This window comes from Lissotriton vulgaris, chromosome 4_1 (genome assembly GCF_964263255.1).
Source record: "Lissotriton vulgaris chromosome 4_1, aLisVul1.2, whole genome shotgun sequence".
Lineage (NCBI taxonomy): Eukaryota > Metazoa > Chordata > Amphibia > Caudata > Salamandridae > Lissotriton > Lissotriton vulgaris.
The window spans coordinates 204035527-204061025 of record NC_141691.1 but is presented as its reverse complement, the minus strand read 5'-3'; the positions used below and the strand labels follow the sequence as shown (position 1 = coordinate 204061025).

At 48.4% G+C, this 25499-nt stretch overlaps 1 protein-coding gene across 2 annotated transcripts in view; it reads left to right on the top strand.

Annotated features, from left to right (window-relative positions):
- XIAP (X-linked inhibitor of apoptosis) overlaps window positions 1–25499 on the top strand; it is a 550605-nt gene that overhangs the window by 243016 nt on the left and 282090 nt on the right. For both annotated transcript variants that reach the window (XM_086918504.1, XM_086918505.1), the window contains exon 3: window positions 14386–14485. In XM_086918504.1, the coding sequence (XP_086774630.1) occupies window positions 14386–14485 (100 nt within the window). The remainder of the gene's footprint in view (window positions 1–14385; window positions 14486–25499) is intronic.

Below are 25499 nucleotides of genomic sequence, written 5' to 3'. Positions count from 1 at the left end.
TCCACTCTTTATCCGCACTGCAAGGAATCGTGGCGATTCCTTGCAGTGCCCGTGACTTTTAAGGTCAATGCGCATGCGCATTGAGCTTATGTGCATGCGCATTGACCTTAAAAGCGCGTGCGCGTGCACGTCCGTCTCCTAACAACACACACACACCCTCTCCCCCGCTCCGCCCCCTCCCGCCGTGTCGCATTTCTCTTTCTCCTCCCCCTCCCCTCTCTTCCTTCCGTCTAACGCCGTGTCGCACCTCTCCCCTCTCCGCCCCCTCCCCGCTCCGCCCCCTCCCCTTCCCTCCGTGTCGCATTTCTCCTCTCCCCTCTCCGCCCCCTCCCCTGCCCGCCGTGTTATTCTATATGGCATTCAATAGACTTGGTAGACAGACTTGCAATTTGTAGTTTAATTCTTTAGACTTTGACACTATATCAAAGACTTCCGAAAGTAAGCCAGTGCATATATTTAGTAACTCGAACTAATTTGCTCTTGCAATTCTACTATGCCGATTTACGGATTGTTGCCTTTCAAAATTTCCCGACTTAAACATTCCCGTAAAATTCCTCTTCCGCTTTCCCAGTTTCTTTATCCCGGAACTAGGAGACGCGGTCTACTTTTTCACTTCACACTCCCTTCAATTCATCTCCGGTCTCCCCGGAAATCTCACTTCCGGGCAATATGGAATACCGCCGAGATGTGGGGTCGTTTTCTCTATCCTGTGAGTATTATTTAGGACTTTGGGACCCGCTTATTCCGGCCTGAATGTCAGTTATGTGTATAGGCGTATTGGTGGCCCGTGAATAGACAAGTACTTGATGTAATCTTTTAATTTTTTAGAACCTTGACACTTATACGTGTCTTGAAGTTTTTCGGACTACTTCGACAGTAACGTGATCGTAAGTGTGCTTCTATTTGACTTTCCATCACTTAGGGTGTTTGGAGTATAACTATATATACCCATCAGATCTGATAGGGTCTCCGTTTTTTCTGTGCAGATAAATCAATTGGATTTATTCGTTCTTCTTTGACCCCATATCGGCCAGACTTGGTGTACTGATTATCAACAAGGTATGTTATAGAGGTGGGACAGTGGCAGTCCCTCTTCTCCCTTTAATTAGTCGCCTAAACCGTGCTTCTTTGCTATCCCATTTCTGACTCATTATTTTCCTCACACAGTGACGATACTTTCTACTTTCGAACTTAAAATGACCTAAATATTCATCCTATTGTTTCTGACCATCAGTGGCTTTATCAGGTATGTCGCACTAGCAGTTTTGTGACAACAATCTCAAACTGTACAAATTTGTGAAGTGGCAAAACACAAACCTCACCAGGGTTGCAAGAAACGACTTGTACAACGTTCACACCCCTTTTGGGAATACCGCCGTTGTCTAAAGGTAGCGCCACTTTAAAATCATCTGTGAAAGAGATCAAACAATCACAGACACTTATGGCCATGCTCGTGAGGCTGAATAAGCGTGTGTTGATGGCCACGGAAGGCTGATGCATCAGCGTTTCAGGGGTCAGAGGGGCCATTGTTTGGGTACTTCCTGCCCCAGGGTTTGGGTCTGGTCATGCTTCCTGCCCCAGGGTAGGAGGCTGCATCCGTGGATTGTCTCCGTCGCGGGCCCTCCCCACCCCGTGACGCAAGTGCTAATGTGATGTCTGCAGACCAGCACGAGCCATGAATTCCAGCCACTGAAGTCAGTATTTACGGTACAGAAAACAGCTCATTCATTCACTATCCAGGGGTAGGCGCGGTTAGGTTACGTAGAGTCGCTCAGTGGCTTAGCCAGGGTGTAACGGGCCCTCTGTTAAATGCAGCAATAATCAGGGATCAGTGGGTTTCTCAGCCCCGGTGCCACCCTCACCCTCAACGCCTCACCCTCAATCACCCTCAACCCCTCACCCTCACCCACCTTCACTCACCCTCACACTCACTCACCCTCACTCACCCTCACTCACACTCACCCTCACTCACCCTCACTCACCCTCACCCACCCTCAACCCCTCATCCTCACTCACTCTCAACCCCTCACCCTCACTCACTCTCAACCCCTCACCCTCACTCACTCTCAACCCCTCACCCTCACTCACCCTCAACCCCTCACCCTCACTCACCCCCACTCTCAACCCCTCACCCTCACTCACCCCCACTCACCCTCACCCCCACTCACCCTCAACCCCTCACCCTCAATCCCTCACCCTCACTCACCCACACTCACCCTCACTCACACTCACTCACCCTCACCCTCACTCACCTTCACCCTCACTCACCTTCACCCTCACTCACCCTCAACCCCTCACCCTCACTCACCCCCCCTCACCCTCAACCCCTCACCCTCAACCCCTCACCCTCCCTCACCCTCAACCCCTCACCCTCACTCACCCTCAACCCCTCACCCTCAATCACTCACCCACACTCACCCACACTCACCCCCACTCACCCTCACTCACACTCACCCACCCTCACTCACCCTCACCCTCACTCACCCTCACTCACCCTCACTCACCCTCACTCACCCTCACCCTCACTCACCCTCAACCCCTCACCCTCACTCACCCACCCTCAACCCCTCACCCACCCTCAACCCCTCACCCTCACTCACCCTCAACCCCTCACCCTCAACCCCTCACTCACCCTCAATCCCTCACCCTCACCCTCACTCACCCTCAACCCCTCACTCACCCTCACTCTCACTCACCCTCAACCCCTCACCCTTACTCACCCTCAACCCCTCACCCTCAACCCCTCACTCACCCTCAACACCTCAGCCTCACCCTCACTCACCCTCAACCCCTCACCCTCACTCACCCTCACTCACCCTCAACCTCATGCTAAAGATTTACAAAAAAACCCATAAACAATTCTAAAAGCACTAACTCTAATGCTGCGAGACCTATTGCATTTCTAATGCTTGTTAAAGTATTCTTATTCAAAATGACGTTGAGTGTCTCTAAAGAGGGTTTTGCCAGTTGGTATTCTGCTCCTGTCTAGTAGCTCTTAATCTGTCCAAACTCAAGGCTATCCTTTTTGAGTTTATTTATTATGAAATTCAGATTTTTACTCGCAAAGCTGCCTTTTGGGTTGTGATAATTTCAGCCTGAAAGGATGGGGAGTTCCAAGCCCCATACTGGATAGGTTTTTACAGTTTTCCTTTTCTGCTTGACAAAGTAGTCAGTAAGAGTAATTCTGCTTTTATGCTTATAGTAGTTTTTGATATCTATTTGAATGAATCCTTTCTTTGTGCCAGCTTTATCGTATAATCTATAAACTTAGGTGGGACGTTCTCCTCGCATTTGGATGCTAGGGGTTTTGAGCACTATTTTAAGAGGACAAAGTCATCCAGATTGACTAGGCTGCTAGTGGGTTCCTATGCCCAGGTTAGTGCTAATAAATCATTTTATAAGCTACTCTTCGCTAGGTAGATAGTATATTGCTTATCAGATTCTCGTGGGTCACCTCAGGGTGCACCTGGCCAGAGATAGGGGAGCCATGACTACTTTTACAAATGTTTCATATGGAGATTTGTAAGGCACTGATGTAGAGGTTGGTACATTTGTTTTGTTTTCCTTGCTTGCCTGGATTCAAATACAGAAGTGATGCCCAGATGGGGAAAGTATCTCAAAAATCTTTTTGTCTACTTAAAATGTCCTTTTACCCTCCTTCCAGTTTGGGGCACTAGATTGTACTCAGTTGGGACACTATTATTGTATTCAATTATAAGACTATGCACAGAGATTAAAATAAGACCTGATTTTTAATCACCAGAGATTCATACCTGCATGCTGTCTTTTACCTCGGCAGAGGCAGGAGGGAATCAGAGGCACAATAACACTATGGCTAAAGGAGGCACCTTGCACCAGTCCAGACAACGCTTATGGTGATTTAAGTGGTCTTAGACAACCTAAGAAAGCTCTCTTAAGTGGTAGCTGTGGATAGCTGGCTTCAGGCTTAGTTCAGAAGTAGTGTAAAGCAGCCTGTTTTACCAGAATGCAATTCTATAGTATAGATTAAGTGAAAAAGAACCACACAAAGTATTAATAAAAATGTGTTATATAATACTCTCTAACACATACACAATTACCACAATTCTTTAACAAAGAAACACAGTAAATAGCACGTAATACACAATGGACCCAATCGGGGGACCAAAACATATACTAAGAAAGTGGTATAAGAACCACGTCTTTGGTCAAGACAATGTCGCGAAAACGTAGAAGCACTGAGACCCAAGGAACCACCTAAAGTGAGTAGATAGGCACCCCACGGAGAGCATGTGCAGTGTGGAAACACAACTGCATGCTCCAAGCTCTACATGTAATGTTTAAAGATTAAGGACCCTTCCCAGTAGAGCTGAAGAAGCCCAGTGGAAGGTTGGAAAGCCATCCTACCCGTGGATACCCTAGTACCTACGTTGCCTACACCAGAGAAGCCGGCTACATAAGTGTGAAGTGGTGTCGGAAACCTCCGCTGAACCTAATGGAGGACTTCAGGAAAGTGCCGCTGCTGAAGAAGGAGAAAGTGTCCTTGGTATCCAAAGGTGGATTCTAGATGAGCTTTACCTGCAAACAAAGGGGACAGAGTCTGTCACTCAGGAGTGACCAGGAGACTTGGAAGACGAATGCCCTCCGATATCTGCTGTTGCAGGATGGTTGTCGATGACCTTGAATCTGCAGCTGTGAGGACCCGGCGACACTGAGGAGGACCAGGAACTGTGCACGAGCTGTCCCACGAAGGATGTTCAAGTTCTGAGGAGTCGGTGTCCGGTGGCAGCATCAACAAGCCTTGGCAAATGGAACCAACGCAGGAAGTGAAGAAGGAGGAACTTCAGGACCAGCAACATTCAAGGAACTCGCCACAAGCAGGGGAGTCGGGGCAGCCCCCGAGCAATCCGGGGAGCCCAAAAGCAACAAGTGTGACCCTCTAGTGGTCCAACAAGCTGGAGGCATTGGAGTTGCTAGAGCACCTCAAGCAGCTCACCAAATGATGCAGGCCACGAGGCACACAATGTGGTGTGGCTAAAGATTCTGGTCAGTGAAGGGGTTCGAGGTTGGGGCTACTTGAAGCCCGAAGATCTTCTTGGAAGGAAGCCAACAAGTCTTGGCAACTTTGAGTTGACACGGTGCACTGGGGGAAGGTTATTGCAACCCCCATTTTGGGATATTGTCCTCAAGCTTGGTGAGAGGGCAGGGTAGGCCTTGGGAGCTATAGAAAACCACCACCTGTGTTACAGTACCTTGCGGAGTCCGGAGGAGCTCAGAATTAGCAGACCGGTCTACTTAGTTGCAGTGCTTGCAAATGCAGGGGAGTGACTCTTTCCCCCTAAGGGAGATTCCTTCAAGTGTCTTTGATGCTTCTTAGGCTTTGAAAGGTTCCTGTGTGATGCACAGGCACAGACGATGCATCAGACTGGAAGTGAGTGCTCAGACAGTAGAAGAAGTGGTGTCTGATCTGAGTCTTATCCCATGACGGATTTAAGGACCTACACCCAGGTAAGCCCTTAAGTACCCTAGGGAAAGGGTTGGGACAATTCAGGGGACCCTCCCAGGGGAGAGTCTGGACAGGGGGGAGGTTACTTCCATGTCCTTTGTCCAGTTTCGCGCCAGACAGGGTGCCAACTTCTCCCAGGACTGGTTTGAAGTGGACTATGCACACAGACACCAAATTTGTCCCTCGCGCAGACTAAGTGGTTCTGGCAAGCACACCTGCTCTACCCCCAATACACTTAATCCTGTTTGGTAGGTGGTCACACCTCCCCGTGACAGGATGCCTATTGTTCTGCGTTCTCCTGCTCGAGCGTGGCTTAGCAGCAGAAGGACAGAATCGTCTCTCTCGTCGGCAGCATCCATTTTGTGCTGTTTACAACGCCGCCGCCCTCAACGCACTCAATGCCGGCTGTAACCCCGCCTGCTGCCGGGCCACCCCGAAACGCATCAACGGACCCTTCACCTCCACAACCTGCAAGTTCACCTGCCTCCGAACCAGCATCACACCCGCTAAGCCATGCACCATCAGCAACCACCTCAAGTGGTTAGAGGATACCCCTGGAGCTCAAGCACGCTTGTATAACATTCTGAGATACACAGTAAACTGGATGACTGCCAACTCCCTGAAGATCAATCCTGACAAAACAGAGGTGCTGCCAATTACCACTGCAGGCAGCCTCTGGCAAGATGGATTTTGGCCCAGGGAGTTGGGCAGTTGGGCAGTACGCCGGCTCCAGCAACCGTGGTAAAAAGCCTGGGCATCCTCATTGATGGCAATTTGACCATGAGAAAGCAGGTGTCCACAGTGGTGGGTACATGCACAGACCTCCTTAGGCAACTTCGCAAAATCTCCAATCTACTGTCCTTTTCTACTCTAAGGAGCGCAGTGACAGCCATGATTCTGGGGTGATTGGACTACGGTAATGCGTTGTACTTGGGTCTGCCCCAGCAACAACTGCCGAGGCTTCAAACAGTGATGAACGATGCAGCAAGACTAATCTATAGGTAGCCCCGGAAGGCGCATGCATCTCCTATGCTGCGCCAGCTGCATTGGCTTCCTATTAGACAGAGGACATTGTTCAAAGGCCTGTGTATCTCCCATAAGGCTATTTATGGCAACGCCCGAACTATATTAAAAGTAGACTATCGAGCTACATTCCAGGCAGGGCATTGAGGTCTTCAGAGGCCACGCTCCTGACTAACCCACGTTATCGTCTGTCGACCCAGGGCCGTCAAGCTTTCTCCACTCTGCTCCCGGCAGCATGGAATAAACTTCCACCAGATCTCCGTAAGGAACCAAAGCTGCTGCCATTTCGACGGATGCTAAAAACAATACTGTTCCGAGAAGCTTGGGGAGAGTTGTAGGGGAACTGCCTGTTCAATGGAGTTGTCTGTTTGCCTGGTACAAGCGCTTAGAGACCCCCGGGTGATAATGCGCTATATAAATTGAAATAAATAAATAAATAAGTGCATCCTGCTCAACACCCGCTCCATCCACAGACACGCCGTGGAACTCTGGAACCTCCTTGACACAACAGCACCGGACGTCGCCTTCCTCACGGAAACCTGGATGAACGTCTCCTCAGCTCCCGACATCGCCATCGCCATCCCGGACGGGTACAAGATCATCGGGAGGGACCGCGTCAACCAGACCGGAGGAGGCATCGCCATCGTCCACAAGAACACCATCCCCATCCCCATCACGACCAACCCCAACGACACCTTCGCCACCGCGGAACTCCTCCACTTCCAGATACACACTGACCCTAAGACGACCCTCAGAGGCACCCTCGTCTACAGACCCCCGGGGCCACGCACACAATTCAGCGAAGACATCGCCGACTTCATCAGCCCGCACGCCCTCTCCTCCGCCGACTACATCCTCCTAGGGGACCTCAACTTCCACCTGGAGAACAACAAGGACCGCAACACCGCCGCCCTGCTGGACAACCTCGCCAACCTCGGACTCAAGCAACTGGTCAACACCCCCACCCACTACGCCGGCCACACGCTTGATCCCGTCTTCTCGTCCAGCAAGCACATCACCTTCAGCCACTCCACAGGACTCCATTGGACTGACCACAGCTGCGTCCACTTCAGCTTCAGAAGAACCACGGCCCACCACCACCCGCAACAGATACCTCACAGGAGCTGGAGCAAGATACCGCCGACCAGCTCACCACCTCCCTCAACCAGAATCCACCCGCCAGCACAACGGACCCCAACGAAGCAGCCCGCAACTTCACGCAGTGGCTGACCACCTGCGCAGACGACCTCGCACCACTGAAGAACCCTCCCAGCAGACCCAGAAGCAAGAAGGCCTCCTGGTTCACCGACTAACTCAAGGACTCCAAGAAGACCTGCCTCGACCAGACCACTGACAACCAGACCGCCCTCAAACATGCCACCCGCAAGCACCACCAGCTTATCCGCACCACCAAGAAGAAATCTCTGAAGGAACGACTGGACAACAACGCCCACGACAGCAAGGAACTCTTCAGCATCGTCAAGGAGTTCTCCAACCCCAGCACCGGAAACAACGACATCTCCCCTTCACAAGATCTCTGCGACTCTCTCGCCTCGTTCTTCCACCGCAAGATCGCCGACATCCACAACAGCTTTGGCGCACCATTCACGCACCCAACTGTTGAACCAACACCCCCCACCGCCAGCCTCCGCACCTGGACCACCGTGACCACCGAAGACACAGCCCGCACGATGAACACCATCCACTCCGGATCTCCGACCGACCCCTGTCCCCACCACGTCTTCAACAAGGCCGACTCCACCATCGCACCCCAACTCCGGAACATCATCAACACCTCTTTCAACACCGCCACCTTCCCGGAGAGCTCAGCGCCCTTCTGAAGAAACCAACAGCGGACCCCACCGACCTCAAGAACTTCCGCCCCATCTCGCTCCTCCCTTTTCCTGCCAAAGTCATCGAGAAGATCGTCAACAGACAGCTTGCCGCCTTCCTCGAGACGAACGGATCCCTCGCAGTCCGGTTTCAGAGCCAACCACAGCACCGAGACCGCCCTCATCGCAGCCACCGACGACATCCGAGCCCTGCTCGACAACGGGGAAACAGCGGCACTCATCCTCCTGGACCTCTCTGCAGCGTTCGACACGGTCTGCCACCGCACCCTAGTTCAACGCCTCAGCAACATTGGCATCCAAGAGAAAGCACTTGAGTGGATCATCTCGTTCCTTGCTGGAAGAACACAGAGAGTCCGCCTCCCCCCGTTTCGATCCGAGGCCACCAAAGTCATCTGCGGTGTACCACAAGGATCATCAATCGTCCCCACCCTCTTCAACGTTTAAATGAGACCTCTTGCAGCCATCGCCGCCAACACAACCTCACCATCACCTACGCCGACGGTACCCAGCTGATCCTCTCCCTCACCAGAGACCCCGACACCGCCAGAACCAGCCTACACGAAGGGATGAAAGACGTCGCCGAGTGGATGAAGAACAGCCGCCTGAAACTGAACTCGGACAAAACGGAAGTCCTCATCCTGAGACCATCGCCCTCCGCCTGGGACGACGCCTGGTGGCCCCCTGCCCTGGGCACCACTCCCAAGCCAACAGACCACGCACGCAACCTAGGCTTCATCCTGGACTTCTACCTCTTGATGACCAGACAAGTCAACGCCGTCTCCTCATCATGCTTTCACACCCTTCCCATGCTCCGCAAGATCTTCCGATGGATCCCGACCGAAACAAGGAAGACGGTCACCCAGGCACTCGTCACCAGCTGACTGGACTACGGAAACATCCTCTACGCCGGAACCACAGCCAAGCTACAGAAAAGACTCCAACGCATCCAGAACGCCTCCACCCGACTCATCCTGGATATCCCCTGACGCAGCCACATCTCCAGCCACCTGAAGGACCTGCACTGGCTCCCCGTCAACAAGAGGATCACGTTCAGGCTCCTCACCCACGCACACAAGTCTCTCCACGACCTGGGCCCCAAATACCTCAATGACCGCCTGACCTTCTACACGCCCACCCGCTAGCTACGATCTACTAGCCTCGCCCTCGCCGCCGTGCCACGCATCCGAAGAGCCACCGCCGGAGGCAGATCCTTCTCCTACCTGGCAGCCAAGACATGGAACTCCCTCCCCATCCACCTTCAGCTGACCCAGGACCATCTCGCCTTCAAGAGACAACTCAAGACCTGGCTGTTCGAGCAGTAACGGACCCCCTCCCCCAAGCGCCTTGAGACCCTTCCGGGTGAGTAGTGCGCTATACAAGTGTTATGATTGATTGATTGATAGGTCAAGAAGGCTGGTACCAAGAACACTGGGAGCCTAACGGAGGGCTCTTCCAGTGCTTGGAATCATACCTCCCACACTGTTTACGGTGTGGGGGCATGATTAAAAAATATTTCATGCCAAATATGATAGGATTTGTTGCAGCCAGTTTCGAGATGGTCATCGCGTAATTATGCTCTGCCCCTCTATATAGTATATGACTGCTTCACTGACAACCCGGGTGAATGGACTCTGTAGGCTGTAGGCTCATGCAGGGGCACCAGCACACTTAGCACCAAGCACCCTGCAAAGGACTGCTATAGGGGTGACTTAAAGGTTTTAAGTGCAGTATAGGAAACCTATATCTTTAGTAAGTGGTGCAAGCTCCAACTTACACAGGCTGCAATGGCAGGCTTGTAGTTCCATTTGAGTGGTCTTTCATGGGTGGCATAATACATGCTTCAGCCCATGGGAGACTTCTGGAGTACCTGTGCCCCAAGTACATGGGTACTGTATACTAGGGACTTATAAGGTTACCCCAGTATCCAGTCTGGGGTGGACCCAAGTACTGAACAGAACAATTTAGGAAGAAAGCAGAAAGTCTGGGGTCCTGATTAGCTGGATCCCAGTCAGACTAGTCAAACACATGCATACCACCAGGCAAAAAGTGGGGGTAACCATCCAAAAGGATCCTACCTTCCTACAGTACCTTACACTCCCCAGAGAGATGTTGTATGTGTAATTAGCAAAGTTTTACATAAAATAATTTTTCTTGAAAAGTACCCCTCAATTAAGCATGGGCGAAATTTGCGAATTCGCGTTCCGCGATTTGCCCTCGAGTACTTTCTATTGGCTAATCCAGTAAGTGCTCCCTCATTCGGTAAATGTATAGTGCTTTTACTACACTGCAGCTGCGTAAGGGGCCATAAGGTGTGTCTCCAGTGACCATGTGTGCCTGTAACACAGACACAGGCACACATGGTCACTGGAGACACATCTTCTGGCCCTTTACGCAGCTACAGTGTAGTAAAAGCACTATGGGGCAGATTTACAAGCCGCTTGCACCTCTTTTGCACCGCAGTTGCGTCACTTTTGTGACGCAGCGGCAGCACAAAAGATGCGCCAACGTGACGCATCTGAGAGATGCGTCACGTTGTAAAGCCCTGCGCCATCAGGAGGTGCTCCGGCGCAGGGGAGGGCGTTCCTGCGCAGGAACGCCTCCTAAAAGTGGCTGAGTAAAATCTGCAAGATTTCACTCGGTCACTTTTAGGCCAATGCTGCGTCAAAACCCTGCGCCTGCTTGTCCACCAAAGCACCACTCAGCAGCACCACTAAGTGACACCACAGCACCACTAAGTGCCACCATAGCATCACTCAGCACCACCACATTATCACTCAGCACCACTCAGCACCACCACAGCATCACTCAGCACAACCACAGCATCACTCAGCACCACCACAGCATCACTCAGCACCACCACAGCATCACTCAGCACCACCACAGCATCACTCAGCACCACCACAGCACCACTCAGCAGCACCACTCAGCGCCACCACAGCACCACTCAGCGCCACCACAGCATCACTCAGCACCACCACAGCATCACTCAGCGCCACCACAGCATCACTCAGCACCACCACAGCACCACTCAGCACCACCACAGCACCACTCATCGCCACCCCAGCATCAAGCTGCGCAACCATTCAACAACTGGTTCAAATATGTTCTGTCAATGTTTCAAGCTTTATTACAAATGTCACAAAAGGTTGTTAACATTTCACTTCTGTTCTTGGATTTTCGTCACAATAAAATACACTGAACATAATCTTCACAAAAGTTATTTACAAAAGTTTAAGCTATTGCCATTATAAATTAAAATCACTTTTATTTAAGTATTAATTATTTAAAACAATTAAAAGCCATTGTAATTTGTAATATCAATACATCTAAGTCACGTAAAAACAAAACATGTTACATTACAAATGCTATAGGTGTCACATTTGTGAAAGTAATAACTATTGGCATTGTAAATGACAAAGCTATTAATTTAGCGAATTTCAAAACCAACACATAAATAAAAAAAATTGTAATTTACAAGACCAATAGCTCAAACTTTCCTAATGCGAGACCTATTGCATTGCAAATGCTTGTTTTCATATCTGTCAGTGCTTCCTGTTGAGGTTTAATTTTCGTGACAGGCGCCTCATTGCCTACTTGTAACTATTCTCTGACCCTGCTTCAAGGGTCAGAGCAGGGTCAGAGAATAGCTGCAAGTAGGCAATGAGGCGCCAGGAAGCACTTACAGGCTTACAGCAGCAGGTGCCCAAGTTGAAGTTAATTTCTTTGTAACCCTTTTGTAAAAGGTTACAAAAAATTAGCTTTAACTTTTGCACCTGCTGCTGTAACGCTGTAAGTGCTTGGCTGAAAATTCGTCCCCGCTGATTTTGCGAGATTCGCGGATCGCGAGCGGAATGAATTTTCAGCCCATGCTTACCCTCAATCTTAGCTTAGTTCTGTAAGTCCCCAGAGTCCATCTATCCGAAAACGATTCAAGAAGGCATACATTTTCCCATCTGAACGAAGAGTTGGTTGTTTTCACAGATATCAAGTTCAATTTCTAACACCCACTTTTGGCTTGCAAGTAGACTATCTAGAAGATTCTGTTTGAACGTCACCAACCCCTTCATCCTAAGTGAAGATCTTGGGAGTGAATATGAACGAGGATCTCCTGATCCCTCCCTTCAATGACACATGCCCAAAGTGCATTTACTACCTGGAAAACATCATGTTATTTCGTTGCTCATAATTTCCCCACAGTGTTCAAGCTATGGTTTCCATTGTGTTGTCTTGATTTGATAAGTCCAATGAGCTCTACACTATTCATACCTACTTTGCTGGCCACAGCATATCCAGAATTTACCAGACAGACATGCTATATGTTTACCCATATGCAGTCAATTCGGTCCACCCCTTCAAGTTCTGAGCTGGCTGCCAAAATCATAAGACGTACTTCCTTCCTCACCTAGTAAGATATGAGGCAGAATCTATACTCCTAATCCAGACTCAAAAGTCTGTTGCCAAACGAGGCACCTGAGGCACAGAATAGCTTCACATCCTTTTCTTTAGAAATTCCAGCATTGGCAAGAGTTCTTCCTCTCTGCACATGACATCTTATCTCTAGTACACTCACTGACATGAATAGATATGCCACAATCATATAGAATTCTGGAAAGTATAATAAATACAGGGCTGTTCCTTTAACATGTCAGGCGTAGACTACAAGATCTAATGGTACTTATATGTAATCTGCTATCCAGTCTTTCAGCTGCTGTCAAGTCTTTACTTTACTTTCACTTTAATCTTAAGGCGTTGCTTAAGGCTGCTTAGACATCAAGGACAGAAGTTCTCAACCTCCTGCACAACGTCAAATGTAACCGGTGTTAAATTATACTCTAAACCAATACTACTTCAAACATCCATAAGAAACTGAGAAGCTACTCAGAAAGAGGGATGTGAAACACTTAACAAACATTAATGCACGCATAAAACATTTTATTTGGCATTTTACAGAGCAAGACTAAACTGCTAATGCAACACTGTATCACAGGATTGTACTTCAGTCATTTATGACATTACCTGGAATAACACCTCCGCGTCGTCACCTAGTGCAGGGCAGTTCCCACCCATAGTGGAGTCTGCTCTGTGAGACGTCTTTTTCAAAGTATGCCCCAACTGTGAAGAATCACTTTAGTCACCAAGGGAAGTGGGGATTGTTATTTTCCAGGACACCACTAGGTCCTAGCGGCTGTCAATGTGCCTCGTGGAGACCCCGTTAGCCAGGTTGAGGACATGCGAGGCAGGATGATGCAGGATATGGGCCTAGAGGCGCAGAGCAATCTTAAATTTCGCCCGCAATCTGTGACTCATAGGCCACGTCCCCCCATCATTTTTTGTATACTGCAGTGTGTCACCCTAAGTGGGATGGGTATGCCCAGATGTTGCTCTCTTGCACACTGTGCCACTGGAACTAAGCTATACCTCCCTTATAAACCCTTACTAAGGTTACTTGTGTTATTCAGGGAGGACCTGGCAGCTCGGGCTGGACTGCTCCCATTGGAGCAGGGCCAGGACTGATTAGTTTATAGCTGTTTCCAATGTCAAGTGGGGTGGTTGGCAAAATAACAATGGGTTGTAATGCAGCCCAAGTAATAACTAGCGGCTGAGATTAATTCAAGCATTCCATCCATCACTTTTTTCGTAGATTCACATATATATCTCTAGTGATTCATGTCTGCGCCTACAAAATTACTCTGCCACTGGTTAGTTTCATTTAGTCTTTTTTGCACCTTTTTGTATCTCTTCCTTTTGCCCGAGAAATGCTTTCGCCTTTGTTGAACAAAATCACCAAAGGGCATGAGGTAAAGCGAATAGGTTGCAAAAAAATTAAACCTATTGGCTTTGCCACTGCTTGTTCTAAACTATTTATTTGAGGTTATTAGTAAAAATATAAACATATACAGTTGTTGGATAATATTGTTTTATCACATGGAGCATTTTCTTTTCTCCGTAGCAAAGGCGGGAGACATTTGTGAAACTGAAGTAATTTGTCACATGTTTTCTCATATATGTTGTGTTTTCACATAGGCGATGAAGACTCAACCATATGTTTCTACTGTGGAGGAGGACTGCAAGATTGGAAACCCAGTGAAGACCCGTGGCACCAACATGCTAAGTGGTTTCCAGGGTGAGAGTTTAATATACCTTGCTTTTTTTCAAAAATGATCGCTGCCTTCTTAGTTGTTGATAGTGATGCAACTGATGAACTAATTTGTGATGTAATATGTAATGATACTTGTGAAGTCATGAGCAGAGCATTGAAAGAATGAAGAGGCTAAAACTATAAAGCGGTTTAGGTGCATTTGAAGCATGCTAGTCCAGTAGTTAGGGACAAAAAACACTTAGGACTGCAGCCTTGGTATCCATCATTATATTTTATTCTATTTAATACATTATGATAATTTTATTGGTAGTTTGATTTCTTATGATTTATCTATATCTCATTTTTTAGTTTTATAATAAGTGTTAACACTTTTTGCTTTCCACCTTATAATTCTCATTGCTATTATCTTAGTAATAACCTTTTTAATTGCCTTTAGTTTTTATTTTGCAAACATTATTTCTCCAGTATTAGGGGTGTCTTTCATAGATTCACATGCCTGAATCATTCCCCGTCGTCGGAGTGGGAGTCCCACGGTACATAAAAAAGCAATAAATGCTATAAATATACAGTAATACCAATAGAAATGAACCAGGAAGTAAAACAGCCAATGGTACAGTAGGCAAAATAAAACTTCCCCTCTATGACTATCATAGTCATTTTGTATAGTCCAAACTACAGCCAATCAGGCGCCAGCACCCACCAGAATGCTCTCCCCAGAGGCTCAGGCTCTCAGATTTTCTACTGCACGTCGTGTGAAGGGAGTCTCCCTGAGCTCTGCTCAGTTTTTTCTGTTTTCTACTTCATCTGTGTCTTCTCCAGGATGTCTTCGAAGAAATCTCTCTTCAGGGCCTGTGACTGCTGTGGTAAGCCTCGGCTTTTTGAGAAGGATCCACACAAAAAGTGTATTTATTGTCTCTACCCAGACCACCAGGCCTCTGCTTGTAAAATCTGCAGAACCATGCCTCAGAAGACTCTCAGAGATAGAGAGGGTCGTTTACTGCTGTGGTTGAAGAGGCTAAAGGATTCTTCTAATCCTGTTTCCGAAGTAAGCAGTGTCGCCTCTGCTTCCACTTCAGCCTCCAGGAAGAGATCTGCGCCTGAGGGGATGTCATCTCCCAAGGCTAAACTGCCTAAAAAACAACCACCTGCTAAAGGACTGGATCAACCTTCCACTTCTCAGGATGTCCCCACCTCCAGGGGCATGGAAGGCGCTTCTGCTTCCTCAAAGGTGAAAAAACTCAAGCTTCCCCTGTCTTCTGACAGGATTTTGCCACAGAATTCATCTCCGCCTCCTGTGAAGTCTTCTTCCGCTTCCTCGTCGACGAGAACGACGACTTCAGTGACATCTACGGTGACATTTTCATCTCCTAAACCTAGTATGGTTATGTCCTCGTCTACGGCATCTCCAACGATGGTTTTTGTTTCTGTGAGGCCTATTTCGTCGACGTCCGTCGTCGACACTTCGTCGTCGACGTCTTTAAAGGCTTTACCGCCGACGAAAAAGACTCCGTCGACGAGCTCGTCGTCGGGTTCTACGCCGTCGACGAAAATACCACCGTCGACGAAGAGTGACTCGTCCACGAAGACGGTCCCGTCGACGAGGAGTGTTCCGTCGACGAAGGGTATCCCGTCGACGAAGAATGTCCCGTCCACGAAGAGTGCCACGTCGACGAAGAGTGCCCCGTCGACGAAGAGTGCCCCGTCGACGAAGAGTGTCCCGTCGACGAAGAGTGTCCCGTCGACGACGAGTGTCCCGTCGACGACGAGTGTCCCGTCGACGACGAGTGTCCCGTCGACGACGAGTGTCCCGTCGACGAAAGGTCTCCCGTCGACGACGAGTATCCCGTCGACGACGACTATTTCGTTGCCGAAAAGTGTTCCGTTGGCGAGAGGTGATCCGTCGACGACAAATCCATCGGAAGTTAACCCTCCGACGACGCCGCAGTTCTCCTCATGCACGGCACTACAGGTGTGGTCTCCGTCGACGGTGTTTTTAACACCACGTCAAGCAGCAGAACAGCTGGGCAAAACTGTAATGAGGCTTTCACCCCTGCGTGTTTCACCTCACAAGGTGTCCTCTGAAGTCCCAGACCAACTACTGGATTCTGACAGTGACAATGAGATGGTCCAGAATGCTTTTGGACAAGCCACTAGTCCATCGGAGTTACATATTAAACTTCAAGATGAGGAATATGAGGATCCTCACTCTTCTGATGAAGTGTCAATGCCTGTCGCTACCCCTGTTGCTCAAATGCCTTTGGATTTAATATCCAACTTACAATTTATGCTGGATGATTACTATCGGAGGTTTCCACCTTCGGAATCGGCAGGTTCTAGACAAGCAACTCCAATTTCGGAAACGCCTCCACCCGTGCTTCCATCGGGGTGCCCACCTTCACACCCACAACCTGCTCACGAGGAGGACCCGCAATCCTCGGAAGATGACGACCAACGGGAAGAAGGAGAAGTGGATGATTTATCGGAGTGGGAGGACTATCAGGTCCAATCTCCTTCTACATCTCCTCAGACTGCGTCGGCCTCCCCTCCTGTTGATGTAGCAAATTTTCACTTGCTGATGGAGCGTGCAACCGCACGTTTTCATATGAAAATGGAGCATACTCAACAAGAATGTTTCCTTTACGATTTTAAAGATCAGCCCAGACGGCAAATTAGGACAATACCCATTGTGGATTTCATCTGGAAGGAAGGTGTTAAGGTGATGTCAACGCCGGCTTCCGTTCCTCCAGTCTTACCAAGAATTGATAAGAAATATAAAGCTCCAGACAAGACGCCTGCCTGTCTCATTGGACAAGCAAAACTTGACTCGGTAATTGTCCAGGCGGCTCAGAAAAGAGCCAGAAATCCGTCCTCTGCAGTTGCGGCGCCGCCGGATAGAGATGGCAGACGCCTAGACTCAATAGGAAAACGAGTTTCCACCATGGCTGCAACAACTGTCCGTGCTGCCAACGCATTAGCCATCTTAGGTCGTTACGACCGTCAAATGTGGTCTGACATCTCACCATTTATCAATCTACTACCTGAACCATCCAAGGCAGAGGCACTCCAGATTCTCAATGAAGGTCAAAGGACCTCTGAAGAGATAATTGATTCAGCTGTTGATGTGGCATCTACAGGTTTTCGCCAATTAGCAGGGGCTGCGGTTTTCCGTAGACAGGGGTGGTTACGTTCCACTGCCTTTAGACAGGAAGTACAAAACCGTGTTTTAGACATGCCATTTGATGGCGAATATTTATTCGGCCCCAAGGTAGAGGAGGCCTTACAGACTATCAAGAAGGATACCGAAACGGCCAAATCTTTAGGCACTCTACAATTTCACAAGCCGCCCTTTCGAGGAGCGAGAGGACGAGGAACGTCCTTCAATAGAGGTGGATACCAGCAGCAACATCAACAATCCTCATACCGTCAGGGTAATCAGCGCTACCAAAATCAGCGCTACCAGTCTTATGGACAGAAAAGATCTCAATACACCCCAAACAGGGGTAGAGCTACATACCGCGGCAAGGACAAGCGACAATGATATTTTTCACCTGCCACCACCGTCTTTTCACCCCATCAAAAGACTTGGCGGAAGAATCTCCAAATTTTACTCCAATTGGCAGTTGATAACAACGGACAAATGGGTCCTGGATATTGTCGCCAGGGGCCATGCCCTAGAATTCGAACAATTTCCCCCAAATGTACCGCCAAAGGGCCCGCCTCCAGCTCACCTGAAGGAGCTGCTTACCCAAATCAAGCTGATGATACAAAAAGGAGCTATCGAGAGCGTTCCTCAGAGGATGAGAGGATTGGGATTTTACTCCAGGTTCTTCCTGATCAGAAAGAAGAACGGGGAGTGGCGCCCGATCCTCGATCTTCGAGCATTAAACAAATACCTAAGGAAATTAACGTTCCGAATGCTCTCTCTTCAAGAAATTTTGCATCTTTTATCACCAGGAGATTGCATGGTCACCCTAGATCTCCAAGATGCATATTTCCACATCCCCATCCTACCTCGCCACAGGAAATTCCTTCGCTTCAGGGTGGCTGGCAGGGACTACCAATTCAAAGTCCTTCCTTTTGGACTACGGTCAGCTCCAAGAGTTTTTACGAAGGTTTTAGCTCCAGTAGCTGCGCACCTCCGGCTGGAGGGAATACAAATTTTCCCATATCTGGACGATTGCCTTATAAAGGCCAATTCTCATGGCACCGTTCAACGTCACCTTCACCAGTGTCTCCGCCTGTTTCAGTCTCTAGGCCTGACAATAAATTTCTCCAAATCCCAAATGCAATCGTCTCAAAGAATAGCATTCTTAGGAGCAATGTTGGACACTCACAAATGCAAAGCCTTCGTCTCCAAGGAGAGAAAAATGAAAATAAGTCGGTTAGCGCAAGATCTCAGGCAAAGAAAGTCAGTTTCTGTCCGACTATACAAATCCTTTCTGGGGATGGCATCGGCTTGTATACCATTACTTCCAAATTGCCAGTTTCAAATGAGGCCGCTCCAGGAGGAACTAGCCCTGCAGTGGCAACAGGTTTCAGGCCCTTTCGAGGACCTCATTCAAATCACACCGCTCATGAAGGAGTCTCTTCTGTGGTGGACACAGAGGTGTCATCTCAGTCAAGGCCATGCATTCCTTCAAGAATCACCAAGTCTCACCATCACTACAGATGCATCCCTCGAGGGCTGGGGGGCTCATCTGCAAGGCCTCACGATCAGTGGCAAATGGACTGTGCAACAGAGACGGTGGCACATCAATCGTTTGGAACTGAGAGCCATTTTTCTTGCCCTCAAGGCGTTTTGTGCCATCATTCAGAACACAAGTGTGTTGATAAGAACAGACAACACAACAAGTATGCACTACGTCAACAAACAGGGAGGAACTCGATCTCTTCTCCTGTCTCAAGAGGCGCAGGAATTATGGACATGGGCTCTTCACCACAATGTACAGTTGCAGGCGGTGCATGTTCCGGGAACGGAAAACGTCCTTGCGGATGCACTCAGCAGGACCACAATTACCAACCACGAATGGGAGCTTCACCAAGACACGGTGAACCACATCTTTCATCGGTGGGGTTGGCCAGACATGGACCTATTTGCGACAAGTACCAACAGCAAGTGCCTGAGCTTCGCCAGCTGGCACCCCCACAAGAATTCTCTGGGGAACGCATTCTCCCTCGATTGGTCCCTGAGGTTTGCGTACGCTTTCCCACCGATTCCGTTGGTCCCCAGGGTTCTGCGGAAGATGAGGAAGGAACCTTGCCGACTGATCCTGATCGCGCCCAGATGGCCGCGCCAGTATTGGTTTACGGAGCTCCTCCTACTATCAGAGAGCAAACCAATTCAGTTACATCCAATCCCGAACTTGCTCAGTGTTCAGGAAGGTCAAGTCTTCCATCCGGACCCAGCATCGCTGAGATTAGCGGCTTGGCTCCTGAACACCATGAGTTCGCACACTTGAACATCCCAGCAGATTGTAAAGAGGTGTTGGCCAAAGCTAGAGCACCCGCAACCATTAAGACTTACAGTCTCAAATGGAAACGCTTCTGTATCTGGTGCCGTTCAGCAGGTGTTCACCCTTTTTTGGCAAAGCCTGAGGAAATTCTTCCTTTTTTCTTGCAGTTGGCACGAACAGGTCTGTCCCATGCTACTTTGAAAGTTTTTCTGGCTGCAATATCCAGATATCGACAGGATGGGTCCAATTCTCTGTATTCATCAAGAATTATCCAACAGTTCTTTAAGGGCCTCTTTAGAATGTTCCCTCCAGTACGTCGTCCACCTCCTTTGTGGCATCTGAATGTGGTCCTGGGTCAACTCATGCGTCACCCATTTGAACCCATCCATCGAGCTGACTTGAAGTATCTTTCATGGAAGGTATCACTGCTTTTAGCCTTAACATCCGCCAAGAGAGTTAGTGATATCCAAGCTTTCACTATTCATCATCCTTTCCTCCAATTCACTAGCGATTCTGTCATACTTCGCACGAATCCCAAATACATTCCTAAGGTACCTTCGGATTTTCATCTGAACGAACCTGTTGTTCTTAAATCATTTTTTCCAGATCCGCAAACTCCTGCGGAAAGAGCTTTACATTCGCTTGACATTAGAAGATGTCTTAAATTCTATCTACAAAGAACTTCTGCTGTACGCACCTCTGACCAGTTGTTTATTACCTACGGTGCGATTCGTAAGGGGCAGGCAGTATCAAAACAGACTATTGCAAGATGGATATCTGCTGCCATTGCCTTTTGCCATACACAGGCTGGGAGACCTTTATCATCTGCGCCCAGAGCGCACTCTACAAGAGCAGTCTCCTCCTCTACGGCCTTATTCGCTGGAGTCCCACTTCAGCAGATCTGCAAGGCGGCAACCTGGGCGAGTCGCCATACCTTTACCAGACATTACTGTCTAGAGTCCATCAGCGAGGCTGATACTTCTGTGGGTCGAGCTGTTCTACGGAACCTGTTTCATTAAGGTGAGCCTCTGTTTCCCACCTCCTTGTTTTATGCTGTCAGACGATTCTTAGGTTATGTGTTCACATATTTTCTTGATTGCATTATGTTATGCTTTATAGGATATGTGTTTATTCACTTTGCATTATTATTTACATGACTAGCTGACAAACAGAGTGTTATGAGCGTCTGTTCAGCAAATATATATGTACTGCTAGCTACTCTGATTCAGGCATGTGAATCTATGAAAGACACCCCTAATACTGGAGAAGAACAATAGTTACTTACCTGTAATCTGTGGTTCTCCAGTATTGGTGTCTTTCATAGATTCACATGCAACCCGCCCACCTCCCCTCAGAGGCTTTTCTAGGCTATTATGGTTTACCTTCACTCCTTGCGAGAAAATCTGAGAGCCTGAGCCTCTGGGGAGAGCATTCTGGTGGGTGCTGGCGCCTGATTGGCTGTAGTTTGGACTATACAAAATGACTATGATAGTCATAGAGGGGAAGTTTTATTTTGCCTACTGTACCATTGGCTGTTTTACTTCCTGGTTCATTTCTATTTATTTATTTATTTATTTATTTTAAACATTTCTAAAGCGCGACAAATACCCGTGGGTGTCTCGGCGCTGCGACTTAAGCTGGCAATCTCAGTTAATCAAACAATCTACCTTATGAGAAGAGATATTGGACAGTTATTGGTTAAATAACCATGTTTTCACGAGTTTTCTGAATTGGATCAATGAGGGTGCCAATTTTAGTTCCATTGGAAGCGTGTTCCAGAGTTTGGCTGCGGAGTTTATGAAGCATCGATCGCCCCATTTAACAGTCCTGGTGCGAGGCACCACCAGAAGAAGTCTCAGTTCCGAACGGAGCGGTCTTTTCGGGAGATAGTAACATAGTTTCTGTTTAAGAAACGCAGGGCCTTGACCTTTGAGGGCTTTATACGTGAGACACAAGGTCTTGAATCTGATGCGATTCCTCACAGTTAACCAATGCAAGTTTCTAATTGCCTGTTTGGTCGACTGGAATCTGGGGATACGTGCTAGCAGCCTTGCCGCGGCGTTTTGAATGAGCTGCAATTTGGCTACCACCTTTGCCTGCGCATTTGCAAAGAGACCATTACAATAGTCGAGGGACGAGAGTACTAAAGAGGTTACCACTGTTTTCCTTGTACTCTCGGGTAAAAAAGGCAATATTTTCCTGATGATCTTAAGCTTGTAAAAAGCAGAGGAGGCTACCTGGTTGGCATGGTTGATGAAACTCAGGTTGTCGTCAAAGACAACTCCCAGATTTCTGACTTTGTGTACTGGCTCTGGGGGGGCTCCAAGCGAGGTTGGCCACCACTTATTAGACCAGTGAGGGGATAATTTTCCGAAGATCATAACCTCCGTTTTGTCGGAGTTGAGGCGCAAACAGTTCTCGGCCATCCAATCTTTAATGGCTATCATACCTTCCTGGAAGCTGGCAGATACTTCTTCGCCGTCGTTCTTGATCGCGATCACCAATTGGGTGTCGTCGGCGTAAGATGTAAGGCTCATCCGGTAGGTCTTAATTACCCTAGCTAAGTCCGACACATAGATGTTAAAAAGTGTCGGACTTAGGGATGAGCCCTGCGGAACGCCGCATGGGAGGGCGAGATCGGTGGATTGAAATGCGCCCAAAGTCACTGCCTGCGTCCTATTCGATAGGAAAGAGGCTAAGAGCTCTTTAGCCGTTGAGCAAATGCCCATCTCCTCGACACGGTCAATCAAAACTGTATGATTGACCGTGTCGAAGGCTGCCGAGAGATCCAGTAGGATCAGGATCGCTGTTCCTCCCTGGTCCCTGATGGTTCTTATATCATCGGCAGCTTTTATAAGAGCGGTCTCAGTTCCATGGAGTTTACGAAATCCGAACTGGGACTCGTCCAGGAGATTATTCTGTTCAATATACTCCGCCAATTGGCTGTTCATGGCTCTTTCCACAACTTTGGCCAGAAAAGGCAAGCTAGCGATGGGTCTATAGTTTTTGAGAGTTGTTTTCTCTAATCCACTTTTTTTAAGAAGGGGTTTCAGTAAAGTGTTTTTTAGCTTATCTGGGAAGATGCCAGCATGGAACATAGCGTTACATATTGGAGTGATAGCTTCACTTATCAGGTCTGTAACTGGAGTAAAAATTTTTGGGGGGCAAGGATCTAAGGAAGAGCCGGTTTTTACCTTTCTCATTATATCCGTTATCTCTTCCTTCGTTACGTCCCTGAATTTAGCAAATGAACAATTCGGGATTTTTTTTGGTTGTTTTATTTGCATGGTGTTAGGAGCAATCACCGAAAATTCGGAGTAGATGTCATTAACTTTTGAATAAAAGAAACTTGCCAGATTGTTGCAAAATTCTTGTGTTTGAGGGGGACTCAGGTCGGGCGCTCTTCCTGACAATGTTTTGACTACTTCGAATAGCTGTCGACTTGAATTTTTCGACTTTTCGATTTGTTGCTCAAAATATCTTTTTTTTTCCTCATGGATCATATTCTTGTAAATTGCTAATTCCTTTTTATACTTGGCTTTACTCATGATGTCATAGGTTTTTCGCCATATTTTTTCCTGATATCTGCAGATTTGTTTTTGTTTTCTAAGTGTCTCTGAATACCAAGGTGCAGATGGCACTTGTCTGTTTTTCGAAATCGTTTTTAGTGGGGCATGTTTTTCAACTGCATTGCCCACCCAGTTAAGAAACTGATCTACTGCTTCAGTAGGATTAGGCTGGGTTTCGGGGCGAGTAGTGGTCAGAGACTTCCTGAATGTATCATAGTTGATATCCTTCCATACTCTAAATTTGTCCTGAGAGGAAGCCTGTTTAGCAACGTTGATTCGTTTGCTCGGTAGGCAGCAGCCTATGGCATGATGGTCTGTCCATGTTAAAGGTAATATGTTGGAGACCTCCAACTCATTAATGTTAGAGAATATCGCATCCAAAGTGTGTCCAGCTTCGTGGGTGGGAGCCTTTATGTGTTGGTATAGCCCCAACGTGTGACATTCAGCTAAAAGGGCTTGAGTATCAGCTTCATCTGTTTTATCTAAATGAAAATTTAGGTCTCCCAATACCATAAAGTAGTCTTCAATGGCCAGTGGTTCTATCCAAGAAGTAAAAGAGGAGAGAAACTCTGCGCGAGGACCAGGAGGTCTATATATGAGTACTCCTTTAAGGTTGTGTGAGGGGTTTAAGTAGATAGTAAACTGTAACGATTCACAGGCTAGTAATGGCATGGGAGAGATTTTGACTGGGAAGATGTCTCGGCTAATAATTGCCAAGCCTCCTCCTCTTTTTTCCCCCTGCCTATCCCTCCTAGATACCTTGTAGCCGTCAGGTACTGCTACTTGTAGATCGGGTTCGGATGAATCATCCAGCCAGGTTTCCGTTACAAAAAGGATATCTATTGCCTGATCCATTATTAGATCAGCTATGTCTTGCCTGTGACAGGCCAGGGAGCGAGCGTTAACAAGAAAGATGGATATTTTAGGGGCTTTGTTGGCAACGTTAGTACCATGACTGGATTTATTATTAGAAAGCGGTACAAAGGATTTACAGTCCCTACACCCAATTTCAGTTTTTTCATGAAGGTCCTCGGGATTGTGTTTGGCGCAGGATGTCATATATCCTGCCTCCCACATCCGTATTTGAGCGGGCGTGTAAATGATCCTTTCAGGACTGAACGGGGCAGGGGGTATGGCGCTAGGCGCGGGACAGGCGCGGACGGGCGCAGACGGGCTTGCCTCTGGCGCGCCTCCGGCGCGCCGCCGGCGCGCCCGCTGCGCCCGCCCGCTGCGCGGACGGAATGGGCGTCTATTTTTATCCAGTTTAGAGGAGGGTGGGAGGCGTCCAGCTGCTAGAGCGCCACCCTTCCTACCTCCAGTATGGCGCCCACGTAATGCGCGTTACTGTTCTAAGGGGTCCGGTATTTTAAAAGCACAAAAGTTAGAAAATATGTCAACAAAAGTAATAAGGCACACGTTTTAAAATTGTTAGACAGAACCCCCGGCTTCCGCCTCAGGGGTGAGAAGACTAGCTAAGAGTCAATGCGCGAGCGATCTCGCGCTGTTTATGAAGCCTGGGAGGGCGGGAGGCGTCCAGCTGCTAGAGCGCCACCCTTCCTACCTCCAGTATGGCGCCCACGTAATGCGCGTTACTGTTCTAAGGGGTCCGGTATTTTAAAAGCACAAAAGTTAGAAAATATGTCAACAAAAGTAATAAGGCACACGTTTTAAGATTGTTAGACAGAACCCCCGGCTTCCGCCTCAGGGGTGAGAAGACTAGCTAAGAGTCAATGCGCGAGCGATCTCGCGCTGTTTATGAAGCCTGGGAGGGCGGGAGGCGTCCAGCTGCTAGAGCGCCACCCTTCCTACCTCCAGTATGGCGCCCACGTAATGCGCGTTACTGTTCTAAGGGGTCCGGTATTTTAAAAGCACAAAAGTTAGAAAATATGTCAACAAAAGTAATAAGGCACACGTTTTAAAATTGTTAGACAGAACCCCCGGCTTCCGCCTCAGGGGTGAGAAGACTAGCTAAGAGTCAATGCGCGAGCGATCTCGCGCTGTTTATGAAGCCTGGGA